This window comes from Chenopodium album, chromosome 2 (assembly GCF_948465745.1).
Source record: "Chenopodium album chromosome 2, dcCheAlbu1.1, whole genome shotgun sequence".
Taxonomy (NCBI): domain Eukaryota; kingdom Viridiplantae; phylum Streptophyta; class Magnoliopsida; order Caryophyllales; family Amaranthaceae; genus Chenopodium; species Chenopodium album.
In genome coordinates this window covers 73,497,859-73,514,013 of record NC_137835.1, presented here as the reverse complement: position 1 = coordinate 73,514,013, position 16,155 = coordinate 73,497,859, and the positions used below count along the sequence as shown (strand labels likewise).

The 16,155-nt window shown below is 34.7% G+C and overlaps 1 protein-coding gene across 1 annotated transcript; it reads left to right on the top strand.

Moving 5' to 3' along the window:
* Positions 1-3,815: 3,815 nt before the first annotated feature.
* LOC145575444 (ADP-ribosylation factor GTPase-activating protein AGD3-like) lies at positions 3,816-16,023 on the top strand. Its single transcript, XM_081633316.1, has 18 exons — positions 3,816-3,826; positions 4,523-4,623; positions 4,777-4,847; positions 6,303-6,365; positions 6,730-6,774; positions 8,595-8,660; positions 8,764-8,811; positions 8,934-9,029; positions 9,116-9,157; positions 9,621-9,836; positions 9,945-10,076; positions 10,155-10,382; positions 10,492-10,578; positions 10,742-11,056; positions 11,506-11,651; positions 11,745-11,838; positions 12,641-13,131; positions 15,233-16,023. The coding sequence occupies exons 1-18, from the start codon at positions 3,816-3,818 to the stop codon at positions 15,345-15,347; spliced, it is 2,367 nt and encodes a 788-aa protein (XP_081489442.1). The 3' UTR covers positions 15,348-16,023.
* The last annotated feature ends 132 nt before the right edge of the window (positions 16,024-16,155 follow it).

Sequence of the window (16,155 nt, the reverse complement as noted above, 5' to 3'; positions counted from 1 at the left end):
CAAATTCTGAAAATTTGGAACTTGAAGACATGGAGTATGAATAAAGCTTGAAGATGGCATGCCATTAAAGGTGGGCACGGGCCGTGCCGGCACGACGCTAGCACGGCGGCCCACCTGTGGGCCGTTGGCTGTGCCGTGAACAAAAAAATTAGTTTTGGCATGGGCACGGCTAGCGACACGATGGGCGGCACGGTGGCCGTAGGGCTGGCAATCCCTGACCCGACCCGATAACACGAACGAACCCGACCCGAAGTTACTGAGAGAAACCCGAACCCGACCCGATTCGAACCCGAATAACGCGAATTCGACCCGATTTGACCAAAATTTCATATTTCGTAATAATATTAAGTTTTACACTATTTTTGATTGTTTCTAAACATAACCCGAAATCTGACCCGAACCCGACCCACCGACCCGAATTGCCACCCCTAGGTGGCCGGCACGACACGAGGCCCATATTTACTCACCATTATACACTATTGTACAATTTTTGTAATATCGAACTTCGCATTCCGTATAATAAATAAAGTTATTCATCAAATATTGTACGATTTTTAACTATCATTAATTATTTGTATTATCGATTTATTGTACCGGCTCCCGACATATGATAAAATAAGTTATTCTTCAATTTTTTGTGTTTTCGGATTATCGCACTCGTAATTTTTTATTTTTTATTATATGCATTGTTGTTTATTGCTAAATTAGTAAAATTGTTTTTATTTGTTTATATAAACTTAAACATAATTAGATAAATGATTTATATAACCTTAATTAAAATAAATTTGTTCTAAACAAAATATATTAAGTTTAACATAAACATAAATTAATCACATTATTTATATAAAATTAAGTTGTACTAAAAATATATATCGTTTTTTAATTTACATTTATTACTTAAAAAAATAAAAAAAAAAAATTAAAGTGGCACGGTTTGGCCCGCGGCCCGGCACGGCACGTGGGCCGTGCCGTGCCGTGGGCTGGGGTGTGCCAAAATTAGGCATGGTACGGCACGACATGACCCCCCACTGCGGCACGGCCAGGCACGGCCCGCGGCGGCACGACACGGCTCATTGCTCATGTTTACATACCATTGAGGTATGAATTGAAGCAATACATGAAGAAAAGAACATATACGCAGGTGAGAGAGACAAGAGATGAGACCATCGTAAATTAATGGAAGCAAGAAAGTATAATGGAGGCAATGAAGGGTGAGAGAAATGAATATCATAATTTAAATTATAAATGCATGTCAATTATTATGGAACGGAGGGAGTAACTATTATGACAATTAATCTAAACCAACTATAGTGGACATATATTCGCTAATTTAATGAATACTCGCAACTTAACAACTACAAGTTCATGCTATCTCTAGTTTTTTTGAAAATAGTTTTAATAATATTGTCCAATGTGACTTACTATCTAAATTTTTATTCGCATCACATTTGAACGACACACAATTTAAAAATATATGAAATGATAGTAATATAAACAAACAACTATATACAACAGACATCGGCTTTCCATTGAGAAGAAAATCGTTAAGTTCGCCCTCTTTCAAAGACGTCATTCTCATAAAATGATGACAATTGACATAAACACACACAACAATATAAACATTGTTAAAAAAACAGACATGCCTCCCATGTTTTTTTTTGGGCATCACCAAATCTTATTTATACGAATTTTAATTTAAAAGCCGTCCTCTTAACGCGCTCCTTTTTTCTCTCTCAAAAATAAAACAATGACAAATGCACAAATCTTCCATTTTATTTTATCTTATCTGTTTTAATTAATTTAAGTACTTTCCTTTTCAACTGAAATACAACAAAAAAATGTTTATAATTAGAAAATATTTCCAGATATCCACTTTTTCTCTCTCTTTTATTTTTATATTTTCTATGGAATTTGGAATTCCCTGCTTTACGTGATCAATTTTTTTTTTTATAGTATAAAAAATTTGTTCTTGAATTAAGGCCTTTTCTGGGTTTGATTTTTTCAAACTTTATTCATAAATTCATCAAAAATCTGGTATCAAAAAATTGCAAAAGAAAGAGAATTACTTGTTTGAAGGAAATTGCATGTTCTGTTACGGTCTATCTCCTCGGGTATTCAATTTTATCCTTAATTTTGTCAGAATAATATAAATTTATGTGGGTTTTTTTCCAAATTTTTTGTTGTAAATTTTTTGGTATGAAATTAATAATATATTGTTTTGCAGAAAAGAATGGGCGAAGGCTCAAAATTGGACTTTTTAAAGCTGGATGATTCTCCCATGTTTAGAACTCAGGTTATTATTTCTTACATAATTTTCATTTTATTTGATTTTTTCTAATTTTTATTTTAGTTATTATTATTATTATTATTATTTTATTATATATTTTTTTTCTGTATTTTTGGTTTTGATCATTGTATATGAGGTATAAAAAATTACAAGGGATTTTGTTAATACAATGCAGGACAATGAAAGCTGTTGTTATAATTTGTTTTAGTCTATGTATCATCCAATTTGATTACATGGTCTTTACAATGCCAATGAACTTAATTTGTTTGTTAAAAGTTAAAGCCCGGGTTGATACTCGAGACCTTAGATTAAATTCCCCGTTTTTAATGTTGCTCGTGTACAATATGAATAAAAACAAATAATTGGTAGTTTCTTATATCAGCTTTCAAAATTGATCAAAATGTTACCTTTAGCTAATAATAGTTGGTGGTCCAAGTATTAAAACCATATATCAATCAGCTTTTTCTTTGATAGGATATGTATAATTGAAACTGTAAAATTACTTAAAAATATTTTTATTTGTTTTTTTGTAATGGGGAATTTCGCCTCGAGTAGTTCCCAGCTGAACAAAGTACTTAGCTATATTATTTGGTTGGTGATGCAGCTTCAATGCTTGGAAGAAAACTCTGAATTGCTGAAGGATCGAAGTTTAAAGTTTTACAAAGGATGTCACAAGTACACGTAAGGCAGCAACATTTTTTTTTCCCTGCTGTTTTTGCTTGATTCTTATATAATGTATAACTAGTTTAAGTCCCGTGCAATGCACGATTATTATTAAATTTTATAAAGAGTTGTTGTATTGAATTTTATAAAAAAAAAAAAAAAAAAAAAAAAAAAACTCATAATACTAATTCAAAAATAAATATAAGCAACTCTATCAATGTCAAGATTAGTGACACTTAAACTTGATTAAAAAAAAAAAGGACTTTACAGTTTTTATTTTTTGTAAAAAAATTCTAAGGATAGTACCCGCACATGCTGCGTTAGTATTGATACGAATTTTAAGAGTAGAAAATAAAGTGTATATATATATATATATATATATATATATATATATATATATATATATATATATATATATATATATATATATATTAACAAAATGATTTAATATTTAATTGAATTAAACATTATTGCAAAAGTAACAAAATTGAAAGAAATAAAAAAAAGTTAATAGTATTATTGAAGACTAAAATAATATATAGCAGTATTGTTTAATAATAATTACCTCATTTTTTTTACAAAAATAATACCAAATAAAAGACTACTTATATGTAAAAATATATTAGTTGGGTTTATATGGAGAATTATTATTGTTAAGAATTTTAATTGGAAGAAAGATATTTTAAATTATTATAAAATGATTTCCTTAAAGATTCTGCGTAAAAACGGAAAGTAAAATGGGCGGGAAAATTGTTAATGAGATTGTGACAAGTGTCATTTTAGATTCGCTTTTAGTATAGGTTAATTGATTGATACCTTCATCAATGCAATACATGAGGCTCTCAATTCTCAAGTGTCCTTTATAATGGGGTCTAGGTGTTCGTTGTATTTTAGTAGCTTATATAGTTCTATATATACTATCTTGTTTCCTTCATAAGTTTGGCAATTATTTATATTACTATTTTAATTGGTTTATTGTAATCATCCATGGCTTAGAGACTTTTTTGTGATCGATTATCTATTAATGACTTGTTGAACGCCCCTTTTTCCTTCCTTACGGATTGATTTATTGTAATGACCAGTGAAGGGGCTGGGCTTTATGTATGGAGGGTCTTTAACTTTTTATTCAGAACAGATAACTATTAGAAGTGAGGATTAGCGGTAGGAAGTTTATGAGTTAATTAAACATTTGTCAGGAGGCCTGTTGTTTTATTGGCTGAATGCTACTCGTTTATAACTACTTGCAACATGCTTTTTGGAGTATTTGGACTCCTGTTGATTATTATCATGAGGATTAATTAGTTTTCTCAATATTTGGTTTCATCTTTATTTTAAAGGAGTATAGATGTAAGGAGTCTTTTTAAGGAGCTTGGACCTTTTTATTGAATAAGCTAGTGTGCTGATGCAAAAGCAGTAAAGGAAATATAGGATGACTTGAACAAGTGCTATATCTTGTGTTTTTAGGAATTTGTGTCAGCAAGCTCATATTCGTCAATGAAGGTTGTAACATGCTGTGCCCTAAGCTCCTTTTCTTTCTAATTTTCTGAACTTGTGCTATCAACTTGAATCCAGGGAAGGGCTTGGAGAGGGTTATGATGCAGATGTTGCTTTTGCAAGCGCACTGGAAACATTTGCAGGAGGGAATAATGATCCTTTAGGTGTTTCATTTGGAGGTATTTTATCGTATTTTATCTTTGATTTTCTCCTATATGGAGATTATAATGCTTCTCTTTAGAAGATTGTTTTTTAAAGTTATTTTGTTTAGGATTTTCTAATCCATATTTTCGGTTCATCATATATATTTCATGTGTAATCATCTAATACAGGCCCAGTCATGGCAAAATTTACTATTGCCTTGAGAGAGATTGGTACGTACAAGGAAGTTCTTAGATCACAGGTACTTCCTTTGTAATTTGAAAAGAGTTTTTTATTTTGTAGGATGGCAAAACTTAGGTTACATAAATTGAAGTGCAGGGCTCTTGCACAATTCTAATAATTCTATCTCTGTTCTTTTTAGTTTGCCCCAGTTCACTTATGCACAATTTTCATTGCACACATTTGTGCAGCATTATTATTTCAACTACTTACTATAATAAATGATTACATATTATTTTGAAACTATACTTTGAGATGAATAACAAAACCCCACATGAATATGTTATTTCTTATCCATCATTGTCAAAGTTTCTCTCTTTGAATGGAATATACTAAATGGGACTCATAAAAGAACATAGGTAATATCAATAGTGGTGCATGTATTATTTTTTATCTTTAAATTGTATAAATGTGGTGCATAGATTTCAGTTTAGAAATATACTACTAAAAGTAATCATAATATCTATCACAAATTGTTTGAAAGAGAAGTTTACTAGTTTAGTTTAGCTTGAGTGGATGGATGTGTTGTTGGTAGACTTGGTAGTTGGTACTACCACATTCATCTGAGATTGGTTACTTAACTTCTGAGTTTGGTCAATGTGCTATCACTCCACAAGTTACTGGTGGCTCTGATTTGCATTGTTGTAGAATGTTACGACTTGCAGGAAAAATGAAATCGCCTCAATTGAAAAATGTTACGACTTGCAGGGAAAAAAAAAATTTGCCCCCATTGAAAAATCGCATTCCATGTGTCCCACATTGTTATTCTCAAAAGTGTGGGGCCTGAAATATGTGGAAGACTGGAAGCACAAGGGTGCTCATCAAGTCGGTCTTATGAAGCTTGCAGGGGAGTTTGGATTTTAAAAGATTGTTATGGAATCTACAAGTCTGTAAAGATGTGTTGGAACAAACAGGGTTTGAGCTCATTCCATTTGTTTGTTGGCAATATCTTAGAGTTTGCTAGTGATAGACTATTGCTTAGTCTTTTGTGGGAGAGAAAGCATATTAAGTGGTTCATGTCCAAGTGTGTGGGATGTTGGTGAAAGTTTCTGAATGTCTGATTTTTCTTCTCTTATTGTATCTTTTGAGCTTTGATGACTTGAGTTTGATTAATGAGTAGTTTCTCCCTGCTGGGACTTTGCTATCAAATTGTGAAAAAAAAGCACTTAAAGCGTGAGTAAATAACAAAACCCGCGTTTTTACTTACAATTCTATTAAAAATTAAATTTGAAATAACCGAGATAATTGTTAGCTGAACATATTTGTTGAAGACTGTAAAGTTCCTACTGTCAGCTGTCTAAATGGTTTGTGTTTAACTTATAACGGAGTGAGTGAAATGCTAACTGTCATTGACTACACTTGGTGTTTCCCTGTGAATTAAGGGAGTTTTTTCCATGTCTGTATAGAAAACTTATGGTGTGTTGTTTATTGTATTATTGTCTTTTTGAGTGCTGATTTTATCTTTTGGCTACACTAGGTGGAGAACTTACTAAACGTTAAGCTGCTACAATTTGTTAATGTCGACCTATATGATGTCAAGGTACTTGATGGTGTCTACCTTATCTTTTTTATTTCTGTCCACTTATTTCTTCCAAAATAAGAAAAATGGAAGCTTAGAATGAACCCACAATCAATTTTTAAAGTCTAGTTTATCTTATTTCATTCTGCTTTTAATGATTTGCTCCACATCTGATATACTTGCTGTTCGTGAAGAATCCATCATGAACTTGAGGTGGTTCTTGTGAGTCATAGGATTCCTCTACAGAATCTACTATGCTTTTTATGAAGCTCATCGTGTTAAAACAAGACACACCTAGAATTATTAGTGCATGTGATATGATCAAGCTTAACATGCTTATATGACTTTACATACTTATATAAGGATCTATTGTGTTTTAAAACAGGAAGCTCGAAAACGGTTTGATAAGGCTGCTGCTTCATATGATCAGGTGAACAATCTGTTTTCTCTAAGTTAGTATGTAAAATCTGGATTGCTGTTACACATTTTGATTGCCATTCAATTTTCTAAATGCATGCTCTGTTCTTCCAATTGATTTAATTATAAAGTGCTGCGTAATGATCTTTAGCATTGATTACGGAATCGCAATTTATGTCTTGGAATGTATTCACTTGTGCAAAAGCCATTTTTTTTTTTTTAAATGTTTAAGATTCTAATGTGAGTAACTCTCCTGTTCGCATCATCATTTTGATGGTATCATAAATTTCTTTATTCGATTTAGCTAAGGTGAATTTTAAGGTTTTTTTTTTCCTATTCCTCTACGGCTTATGGGGTAAGCAGCCGTTATAAGTGTGATATTATTAAAACTTTTTTAGAATATTCTTATTGAAGGAGAATACATGTAGAATATCATTTTTTAAAGGTTATTTTAGATTTTAACACCTCACAAAAACCCGAAAATTGTTTTTAACACCCAAAAAAAAAAAAAAAAAATTATTTCAACACCAAACAAATTTCCAAAAAATAGGTATTACCACCACTTAACGGTTTCCGTAAAAAAATTCCTTTAAGTGTGGTCCACAGTGACACGTGTCACTATTTTATTTGTTTTTTAAAAAAGAAAAAATTAAAATAAAAACCTAAAACTACCCCCACAGCCACCCTAGCCCCACCACAGCGCCACCACTGCCATCCCCCAAACCCACCCCCTGCTGGCGTCCGGTGTCCTAGAGAATCGCCCGGCGCCGGCGACCCCACCCCCCTTTCCCCACCTACGCACCCACCCCCCTTTCCCCACCTACGCACCCACCCCCTTCCCTTTCCCCATTTCCGTTTCCCGACCACCACCCCGCAACCAAGCCCCTAAACGCCCCCCTCCCCCGGAAAACGCCTCTCCTCCCCCGGAAACGCCCTCCCTCTCCTTTCCCCCTCCCTTAATCGATTCCCTACCACCCCAAACGGAACCCTAAAACCCGTTTAGGGTGGTTTCTAGGTGGTGGTGGGAAACGTAAATGGGGAAAGGGAAGGGGGTGGGGGTGGGGTCGCCGACGCCGGGTGATTCTCTGGGACGCCGGCAGGGGGCGGGTTGGGGGGACGACGGTGGTGGCGTTGTGGTGAGGCTGGGGTGGATGGGTTAGTTTTAGGTTTTTTTTTAATTTTTCTTTTTTTTTAAATTTTTTTTTTGGTCAATAATAAAGCGACACGTGTCTGTATGGCCCCACTTAACATATTTTTAAACGAAATCAGTTAAGTGGTGGTAATACCCAGTTTTTAGAAATTTGTGTGGTGTTAAAATAATTTTTTTTTGGGAGGTGTTAAAAACAATTTTCGTGTTTTTGTGAGGTGTTAAAATCTAAAATTTCCTTATTTAAAATATGTCCTAAACCTATTTAGAATATACTACCTCCGTTTCTTTTTAGTTGACACGTATTCCTTTTTAGGAAGTTTTTTTTTAGTTGACAACGTTTCCTTTTGGGGTAACCTTTTTACCTTGTATTTAGAAGCTACCCCACTTGCTTTTTCATTCTCTCACACTCTCTCATCTCCTTAATATATGTGTCTAAATCAAGCGCGTCAACTAAATAGAAACGGAGGAAGTATTAAATATAATCAAGCAAGCTTGGTGGAGTTGGTGGGAAGCTTGGTGGGGAACTTTTGAGCCCCACCAACTACATTTTCTTGGGAGTTGGGGGATTCCCTTACCTTCCCCCTCTTGTGAAATAATGCTATTCACGAGAAGTAAATATTGGAAACCACCCTCCCCTTCTTGTGACACTCAAACTAAATTGCCATAATATACCATTTTTGTAGGCTCGTGAGAAGTTTTTGTCACTGAAGAAAAGTGCCAGGAAGGATACAGTGGCCAGCACAGAGGAGGTATGTAGTCCTTTGCCAAAATTGTTCTGATGGATGCATGATAACTATTTTTTGTCAATGATCACTATTTCTCATAATCTAATTTGGTAGAGAGACCTTCCAGGAACTTCACACTGCAAGAGCTCAATATGATCAAGCGCGTTTCAATTTGGTATGAGTTTGTTTTGTCCTCTTGATCTTTCACAGTATGAAGTTCCCCTGAAACTATATTTGTAATAATTGATTGTCTGCATCTAAATTAATGTGGTAGAATTCTCTAAATTCAAACTGCAGGTTACTTCTCTTTCAAATGTGGAAGCAAAAAAACATTATGAGTTTCTGGAATCTGTTAGCCGATCAATGGATGCACATCTCCATTACTTTAAACAGGTACATTATATGTTGGCACCATCAGTGTAATCTGCTATCTGTGATGTGTGCGGTATTTGATTATATTTTAATTGTTTGCTTTCCAGGGTTATGAATTGTTGCATCAGATGGAACCATTTATGAAGCAGGTTTGTCTTATTGTATCTTGTGATTTTATGTTTCTAGTTTGTAATATGGTCAGTGTGTTTTATTGATGTTTTCTTTTGCATTGACTGATCTCAAATAATGCAATATTGCAATTTTTTAAGTGACATTTCATTTCAGCTTTGTGGTTTTTTAAATAAAAATATATAATAAGCTCAAGTAGTGCAATCATGTTACTTGAACAAATTTAAATCACTTCAAGTATCCATGTTGGATTCACCCTCCTGCATGGGGATGGAGCACAAATCGGTAGAGCGATTTTTTTTTTTTTAAAAAAAAAACAGTTGTTCTCCAAGTCCATTAAATTCCAGTTGGTCTTGTTTCTAATCTGCTTTAGTTGTTTTTCTCATTCATATCTTATTCATATACCAAATGATAAAAGTCACCTTTGTTTTTTAGTCCCTCCATGAGAAAGTATTAGTTATAACTACCAAATGTCTCTTGCAGATTCTTGACTACGCTGAGCAGTCAAAACAAAACTCCAGCAACGAGCTCACATCCCTCAATGAAAAGATGAAAGAGTACAAAAGGCAGATAGATGAACAAAGTAGACAATCTGTTAATGGGTCTAATGATCTTTCTGGAGTGGATTGTCCGCAACCTTTTACCAAAAGCACCAATAAATCAGTGGAAGAAGTTATGCAGTCTTCTGCAAATGGAAAGGTGTTTCACAATTTGCTGTCAAAATCAGAGCCTATGTCAAATGCCTATTAATTTCAGTTCTTCGTAGCTCCTTATTTTCATATATTTACTTTTAGTTTCTGTTTACAGGTCCAAATCATTCGACAAGGTTACCTATTTAAGCGTTCTTCTAGTTTGAGGGCTGACTGGAAACGAAGATATTTTGTTCTCGACAGTCGAGGGATGTTATATTATTATCGAAAGCCCCGGAGCAAGGCATCTGTAAGTTCAAAAAAATAAAAGCTCGCATATCAGGTTGATATATTCAACCTCCACTTATTTGCTTTTCATTGAATTCAGATGGCAACAAGTAGGCTTTCTAGTCCACTTCATAGCTCTGTTGACCCTGGCTCAGTACTTGGTCGATGGATCTCCTCTTCTCACAATAATGTTGTCAGTAGTGAAGAAAAGTCTGTGGCTCGTCACACTGTCAACCTGCTAACATCAACAATAAAGCTTGATGCTGAGCAGTCAGATATGAGATTTTGCTTCAGGATCATCTCTCCTGTGAAGACTTACACCTTGCAGGTACTTTCCATTTTCATTTGCAAGGCCCATAGAATTTCTAAGTTGACTAGCTGAGCATAATGTTTAAAAATTAAATCCTAATGTGAATACCACTTCTTGGGATATGTAGGCTGAGAATGCAACAGATCAAATGGAGTGGATTGAGAAGATAAGAGGAGTAATTGCTTCATTGCTATCCTCGCAAGCCATTGAAGGGGTATATCTGTAATGTATTTTGTTTCTTTTATTTCCTACTGTTTTATAATGACGAGCATTTAAATAAAATATGGCTTGTTTAGTTTAGTTTTCTTTGTTCTTTTTTTTTTTTTTTTTTTTTTTTCCAAACCATTCTGCTAAAGCATACTTTACTGCACTGCCAGCGACTTTCATCGAGGGGAGATCAAAGGGATCCAGTCAGTATGTCAGATAGTGGTTCCTCTGAAGGTTCCTCTATTTCTGATCCATCAGCCACTGAAGAAGGTTCTTCAAATTCATTTGGACCTCGTAGTTTCCAACAGCAACGACATAGTGTGAGAATTGAAAAACCTATTGATCTCTTAAGAAAGGTTACTGGTAATGAAAAATGTGCTGATTGCGGTGCTACTGGACCTGACTGGGCTTCCTTAAACCTTGGCATTCTCATTTGCATTGAATGTTCTGGTGTCCATCGCAATCTTGGGGTTCATATATCGAAGGTTTGTCACACAAATTATGTTAAATGCTTCTTTCAGTGAAGCGTGGCACTGGAATTTAAGTTCAAAGTTTCATAGTGAAAAGTAATTGGTAATTTTATAGCATCAGATTTCCAATGATTGACTGAAGATTTATCTTCCTCTCCATCCACTTAATCATAAGCGAGTAGAACATTATCTAACTACTTTTGATTTCTAAATTAGATATGTTTCTTTAAAGTTCTTTGCATCACTACGAGGCTATGACTACTTGATTAACAGTCTCTTGAATTGGCGCTCCAAAATATGTGTTTTAGTTTCTACACATTGCCGCTTGAGCTGGTTTATTCATATTGCTGCTTATTCTATTTACTTCTTCCTCAGTCAAATGCATCTGCTGCTCTCAGATTCTTGATTAAATTTTATCGAGCTTTTGTTTTGTGCTGATTGGTGTTGCCTTTTACTGATTACAGGTAAGGTCATTAACACTGGATGTAAGAGTGTGGGAGCCTTCTGTTATATCTTTGTTTCAAGCCTTAGGTAATGTCTATGCAAATTCAGTCTGGGAAGAATTTTTGCATTCTCGAAACTATTCTCAAACGGATGAACGACCGGTAATGTAAGTGATGTATGCTTTCACAACATATAAAGATATAATATGTAATTTTTTAAATCCTTTCTGCTGTGCTAAAATCTTTGCTCACATTTGCAGTTTCCCAAAGTCAGAGCAACATAAACCGGCGTTCATGAAAAAGCCTACACCCAGTGATCCTGTTGCAGCCAAAGAGTTGTTCATTCATGCAAAGGTATCAGGCTTATGTTTCATTAAATTTCATTTATATGATCCATTGTATTGACTTTTTATTAGGTGTTTGTTATTTTGACAACCGGATTTTATTGACTTAGACTTGTGATATGATATCATCACCTCTTTGACTGCTGTCCACAATTGAATCAAAGATAAAAACAAAATAATATATAGGGTTTGTATTCATGTGCTCATGGCTGGAAATTGAATGTTTGAAATTCAAATGTATCTAATTTTTACCCACCCATACTAGAATATGTAATATCTCAGTCTCTCATAACACATAGCATAGAAATATCAGAGGCAAGAGCTTTCATAGACACAATAACACATAAATTTTGGCAAAATAAATTAATTAACATTGTCTTTGCAATTAGTTGTTTGTGTATTTAGCTTTTCCAAACTATTCTTCCTGAAAACTCTTGACCTGCAACTCTTTTTTCCTAACAGATTGAATTTTAAAAACTTCCAGCCTGATATTTTGTCCCATCAGGCCCCACCATGTACAGTTGAATCTTACTATGTGCTGAATGATTTAATGCCTAACTAGCTAGACCACGCCTGATAATTTTTAATTTTATTGGAAAAATATCTCATCTTCCTATTTGTCTTTCCCATCTACATTTCTTGTGTGAAAACTGAAAGGTGTCTTTCCACATTTCTAGATTCGAAGGACTAAAGTTTCCTATCTTCTTTTGCTTAGCAGCATAATTATACACTGAATTGATATGACAACTCTTGTAAATAATTAGAGCTTCGATTTAACCCCAAAAGGTGATGATGACTTTCCTTTGCTGCAGTATGAAGAAAAAGTATTTGTTCGCAAGGCCAAAGGAAATCAAAATGCATTCTCTGTGCCGCAACAGATGTGGGAGAGTGTCCGTGCCAATAACAAGCAAGCTGTTTATCACCTTATTGTATGCTCTGAAGCAGATGTTAATGCCATGCACCGTCAACCATCATCCGCCAAATCATTTATTATGCCTAGAGCGAGAAAGTCGGATGAGACTCCCCTTATTCACGATGCTGATAGAGGTAGAGCAAAATCTGTTGACAGGACTGCCTCAAGATCGCTGAGCTCACTAATTAAGGGAAAAGATGCCTCTAGAGACAATTCTCTTGATGGTTGCTCTCTACTTCACCTTGCCTGTCAATTTGCTGATGTAGGCATGGTCGAACTGCTCCTGCAGTATGGTGCTAATATAAATGCTGTAGACTCAAGAGGTCGAACACCACTTCATCATTGTATATCAGAACGGAAAACTGATATAGCAAAAGTACTTCTCATGAGGTATTCTTTGTCTTGAGCATCCCCATCTTTTTCTTCTCTATGGATTTTTATATTTCTTTCATTATTGCTTTCAAAGACATCCCACTTCTCTCACTCTTTCCGAACAATCTTTTCCTTAGGAAGCCATTGAGCTTTTGAAAAGACATGAACTTAAAATTTAACATAAACTGCCTATCTGTATTATAAATAGTGCACCTGACTAAACTCTAAGTACAGAGTATGTGATCGTGACAAAAAAAAACCTCTAGACATGGACCTTGGTATTTTGAAGGTGTTTAAGTTTTGTACTCATACTTTAAGAAGTATCTAGCTTGAGCTGCAGCATTAACTACCTAATATTAATTATATTGTATTAAACTCAGACATGGGGGAATTGCTTCCTAAGAAGGGGCCAGTGGTTTTCATCCTCTTCGTCATAGAAAATCAATTGTTAATTCCAATCGTTATAAATAGATTATGTTAAAGATAGAATTTATGATCAATATAATTGAGAGCTTCCTTTTGTTTAATTTTGTTTTATGGAAGAGAACCAAGCCTCTCATATGCTTCAGTTTATCTTTTAATTGTTGCTGTTTCTAGAAATCTGTCAGAGCAATTTTCTTCCCTTAATCTTCTATTTACTTCTGCCCAGCTAGTCCAGTTCAAGCGAAGGTGTAGGTTACTAAGCTTTCTTTAATAGCCAGATCTGTCCTAAACTAGATTCTCCAGACTTTGGACAATGTCAGAGTGGCTACCAATTGCCCGCACTAGAACTTTGTATTATACAGTCAAGCATTGAGACTTGTGGAAAGCCTGTAATCACATTTAACAGGGTTATCAGAAAGGATATAAATTTGCTGTGAGGAAACTGTAAACCTTATTTGTTGGACCTAGCAAGATAGGCTGACAGAAGCCATAAAGCATAAATTTGGGATAGTAGTAGACAGTGAACTGAAAGAGAACAGCTGGAAGAACCTCGTCATAGTTGGTAGGTTGAATTGTGTATGGCTTGCTTTCCTTTCATTTGATGAAATGGGAAAAAAAGACTGATACAAAAGAAAAAGAAAAAAAAGGACTGATACAAAGTATATTTGGAGGCCAGGATATGAAGTCATTCACAGTGGGAGCAGGGTAGATTAAAAGAATAAGAAGGAAAGACTACTATAGCCTTTGTGGTGTCATATGACTTGATAATATTTAACAGGTTTTTAGAAAACAGAACATTTCATCACAAAGAGTAGTGAAGTGCAAATCATACGAACTATATGATGTTTGTGAGATTTGTAAAATTCTTTCAGGTGAGTTTCCAGGTACCTGATTTAGGGCATTATGTTCAAGGGGAAATATAGTTTAAGAAGATTCTTTGACTCTGCAAAGAGCGAGTGAGACTATGCGAAACAGGCAAACTTTTTTAGAGTCTATAAAAGGTCTCCTGGAGAGAATGGTGGTTATGGTTGAGCAATCTCAAGAAAAATATAAGGTGTATACAGAGTCTTATGTAGCTTGAGTGTGTGTCAAGGCGAGAAAAATAAAGAGCAAAAGTCAATTAGATTAAGGCAACTGCTGTTGTGAAAAATTCTTACAAAGATCAAGGGTTGTATAGGCAATTTGATGCAATAGAAAGGTGTTAAGGCTATTTTAGAACAGCAAATAGTGAAATTTGCGTAATTGATGACTCTTACTTAAACTCTTCGGATGTGAAAAACTTGCTAATTTTTTCCAGAATAGATATGTCAAGATTTTAAAGATGTTTTCCTATCATTGCTTGAGGATTGCAATTGAATGTTCGAGCCACTTAAGTATTAAATACATGTCTGGATATGAAAGTTGTTGGGTTTGAGTTTTGGCGTTAAAGGTGAAAAGAGAAATTAGAAAACTCAGGGTTTGAGGAGGTAGATTAAGCAAGTTGACATATTAGGTTAACCGTTGACAGTTCAATGAGTAGGTGGAGCTATGAGTTTAAATGAGCTGTGTGAAATCAAAACATGAGACTCACATTTAGTAGTTTACAAATTCCATTCTGTAGCAGGGGGGTTAATGATGATTTTATTTTATTTTGGTTCTCCTTTCTTAATTGCCTTGAATTGTGCTTACAACTTGCAGTAAATTTTTGTTGTTGTAGGGGAGCTAGCGGTAGAACTGTTGACAACATAGGCAAATCTGCAATGCAGCTGGCTTTGGATCTAAAAATAAACGATGCTGATCTTATGGCACTCTTAACAGATAATAACAGATAGTGACAAGAAGAAATCACAAGCATAGACTCACAGAGGTATACTACCGTGGATTACATAGCTTTCTCTTGAGGGGTTAAGAGATGCAGCATTTTGTATCCTTCCCTGAAGCTCATACAGAATTATCAGGTCATACTTATATGCTTCACCGTTTTTCTTGACAGTCTTACACAAGGTCCATATGGTTTACCACAGTATAGCTCCCATCATGTATCATAGTGTCTCCATTCATTGTTCTTTCTTTTTCATTTTTGCTTGTATATTTTCTGATAGCCCGGTGATAATGGTGTTTTCTTAACTAATACTGCTATTTGAGGCGGGCTTTTGGAGATTGTCGATCTTTGTGCCTAGGCTATGCAGTAAGGAAAGGTTGGAGGATTGAATGTCTAAAAACTTATGATACTAGGCAATAGCTTGTACAATTTTGTAATTATATTCATTTATAACTAGCATTTTTCAGCACGCGTGTATGCGCAAGTGTTTTGTTTTGTTTTTTTTTTTTTTTTTTTTTAAATTTCATAATGATGCCCCATACAAATGCGGCTTGTTACTATTAAAATTATATGGCAGCGATGCTTGAACATGAAGAGATTTGTAACTAATGTAGTAACTTAACTATCTAGGAAAAATCAAGGGGTTATTTGGGTTTATATCTTGATTTTTTTTAAGGTTGCCCACCCAGTTCACCGGAGCTCCGACTACATCCGGATCTGACTCGGGTACAACACCTAGCTTATGGTGGGTGAGTCTCCTAACAAGAGTTTTTGCACTGAATAAATGTTCATAATTGTCAACTTTAGGTAAAAAGGAA

Coding starts and splice junctions, on each gene's coding strand:
- LOC145575444 (XM_081633316.1), top strand. Junction 9,158..9,620: donor TGGAACCATTTATGAAGCAG/GTTTGTCTTATT, acceptor TGTCTCTTGCAG/ATTCTTGACTACGCTGAGCA. Junction 11,839..12,640: donor AGTTGTTCATTCATGCAAAG/GTATCAGGCTTA, acceptor CCTTTGCTGCAG/TATGAAGAAAAAGTATTTGT.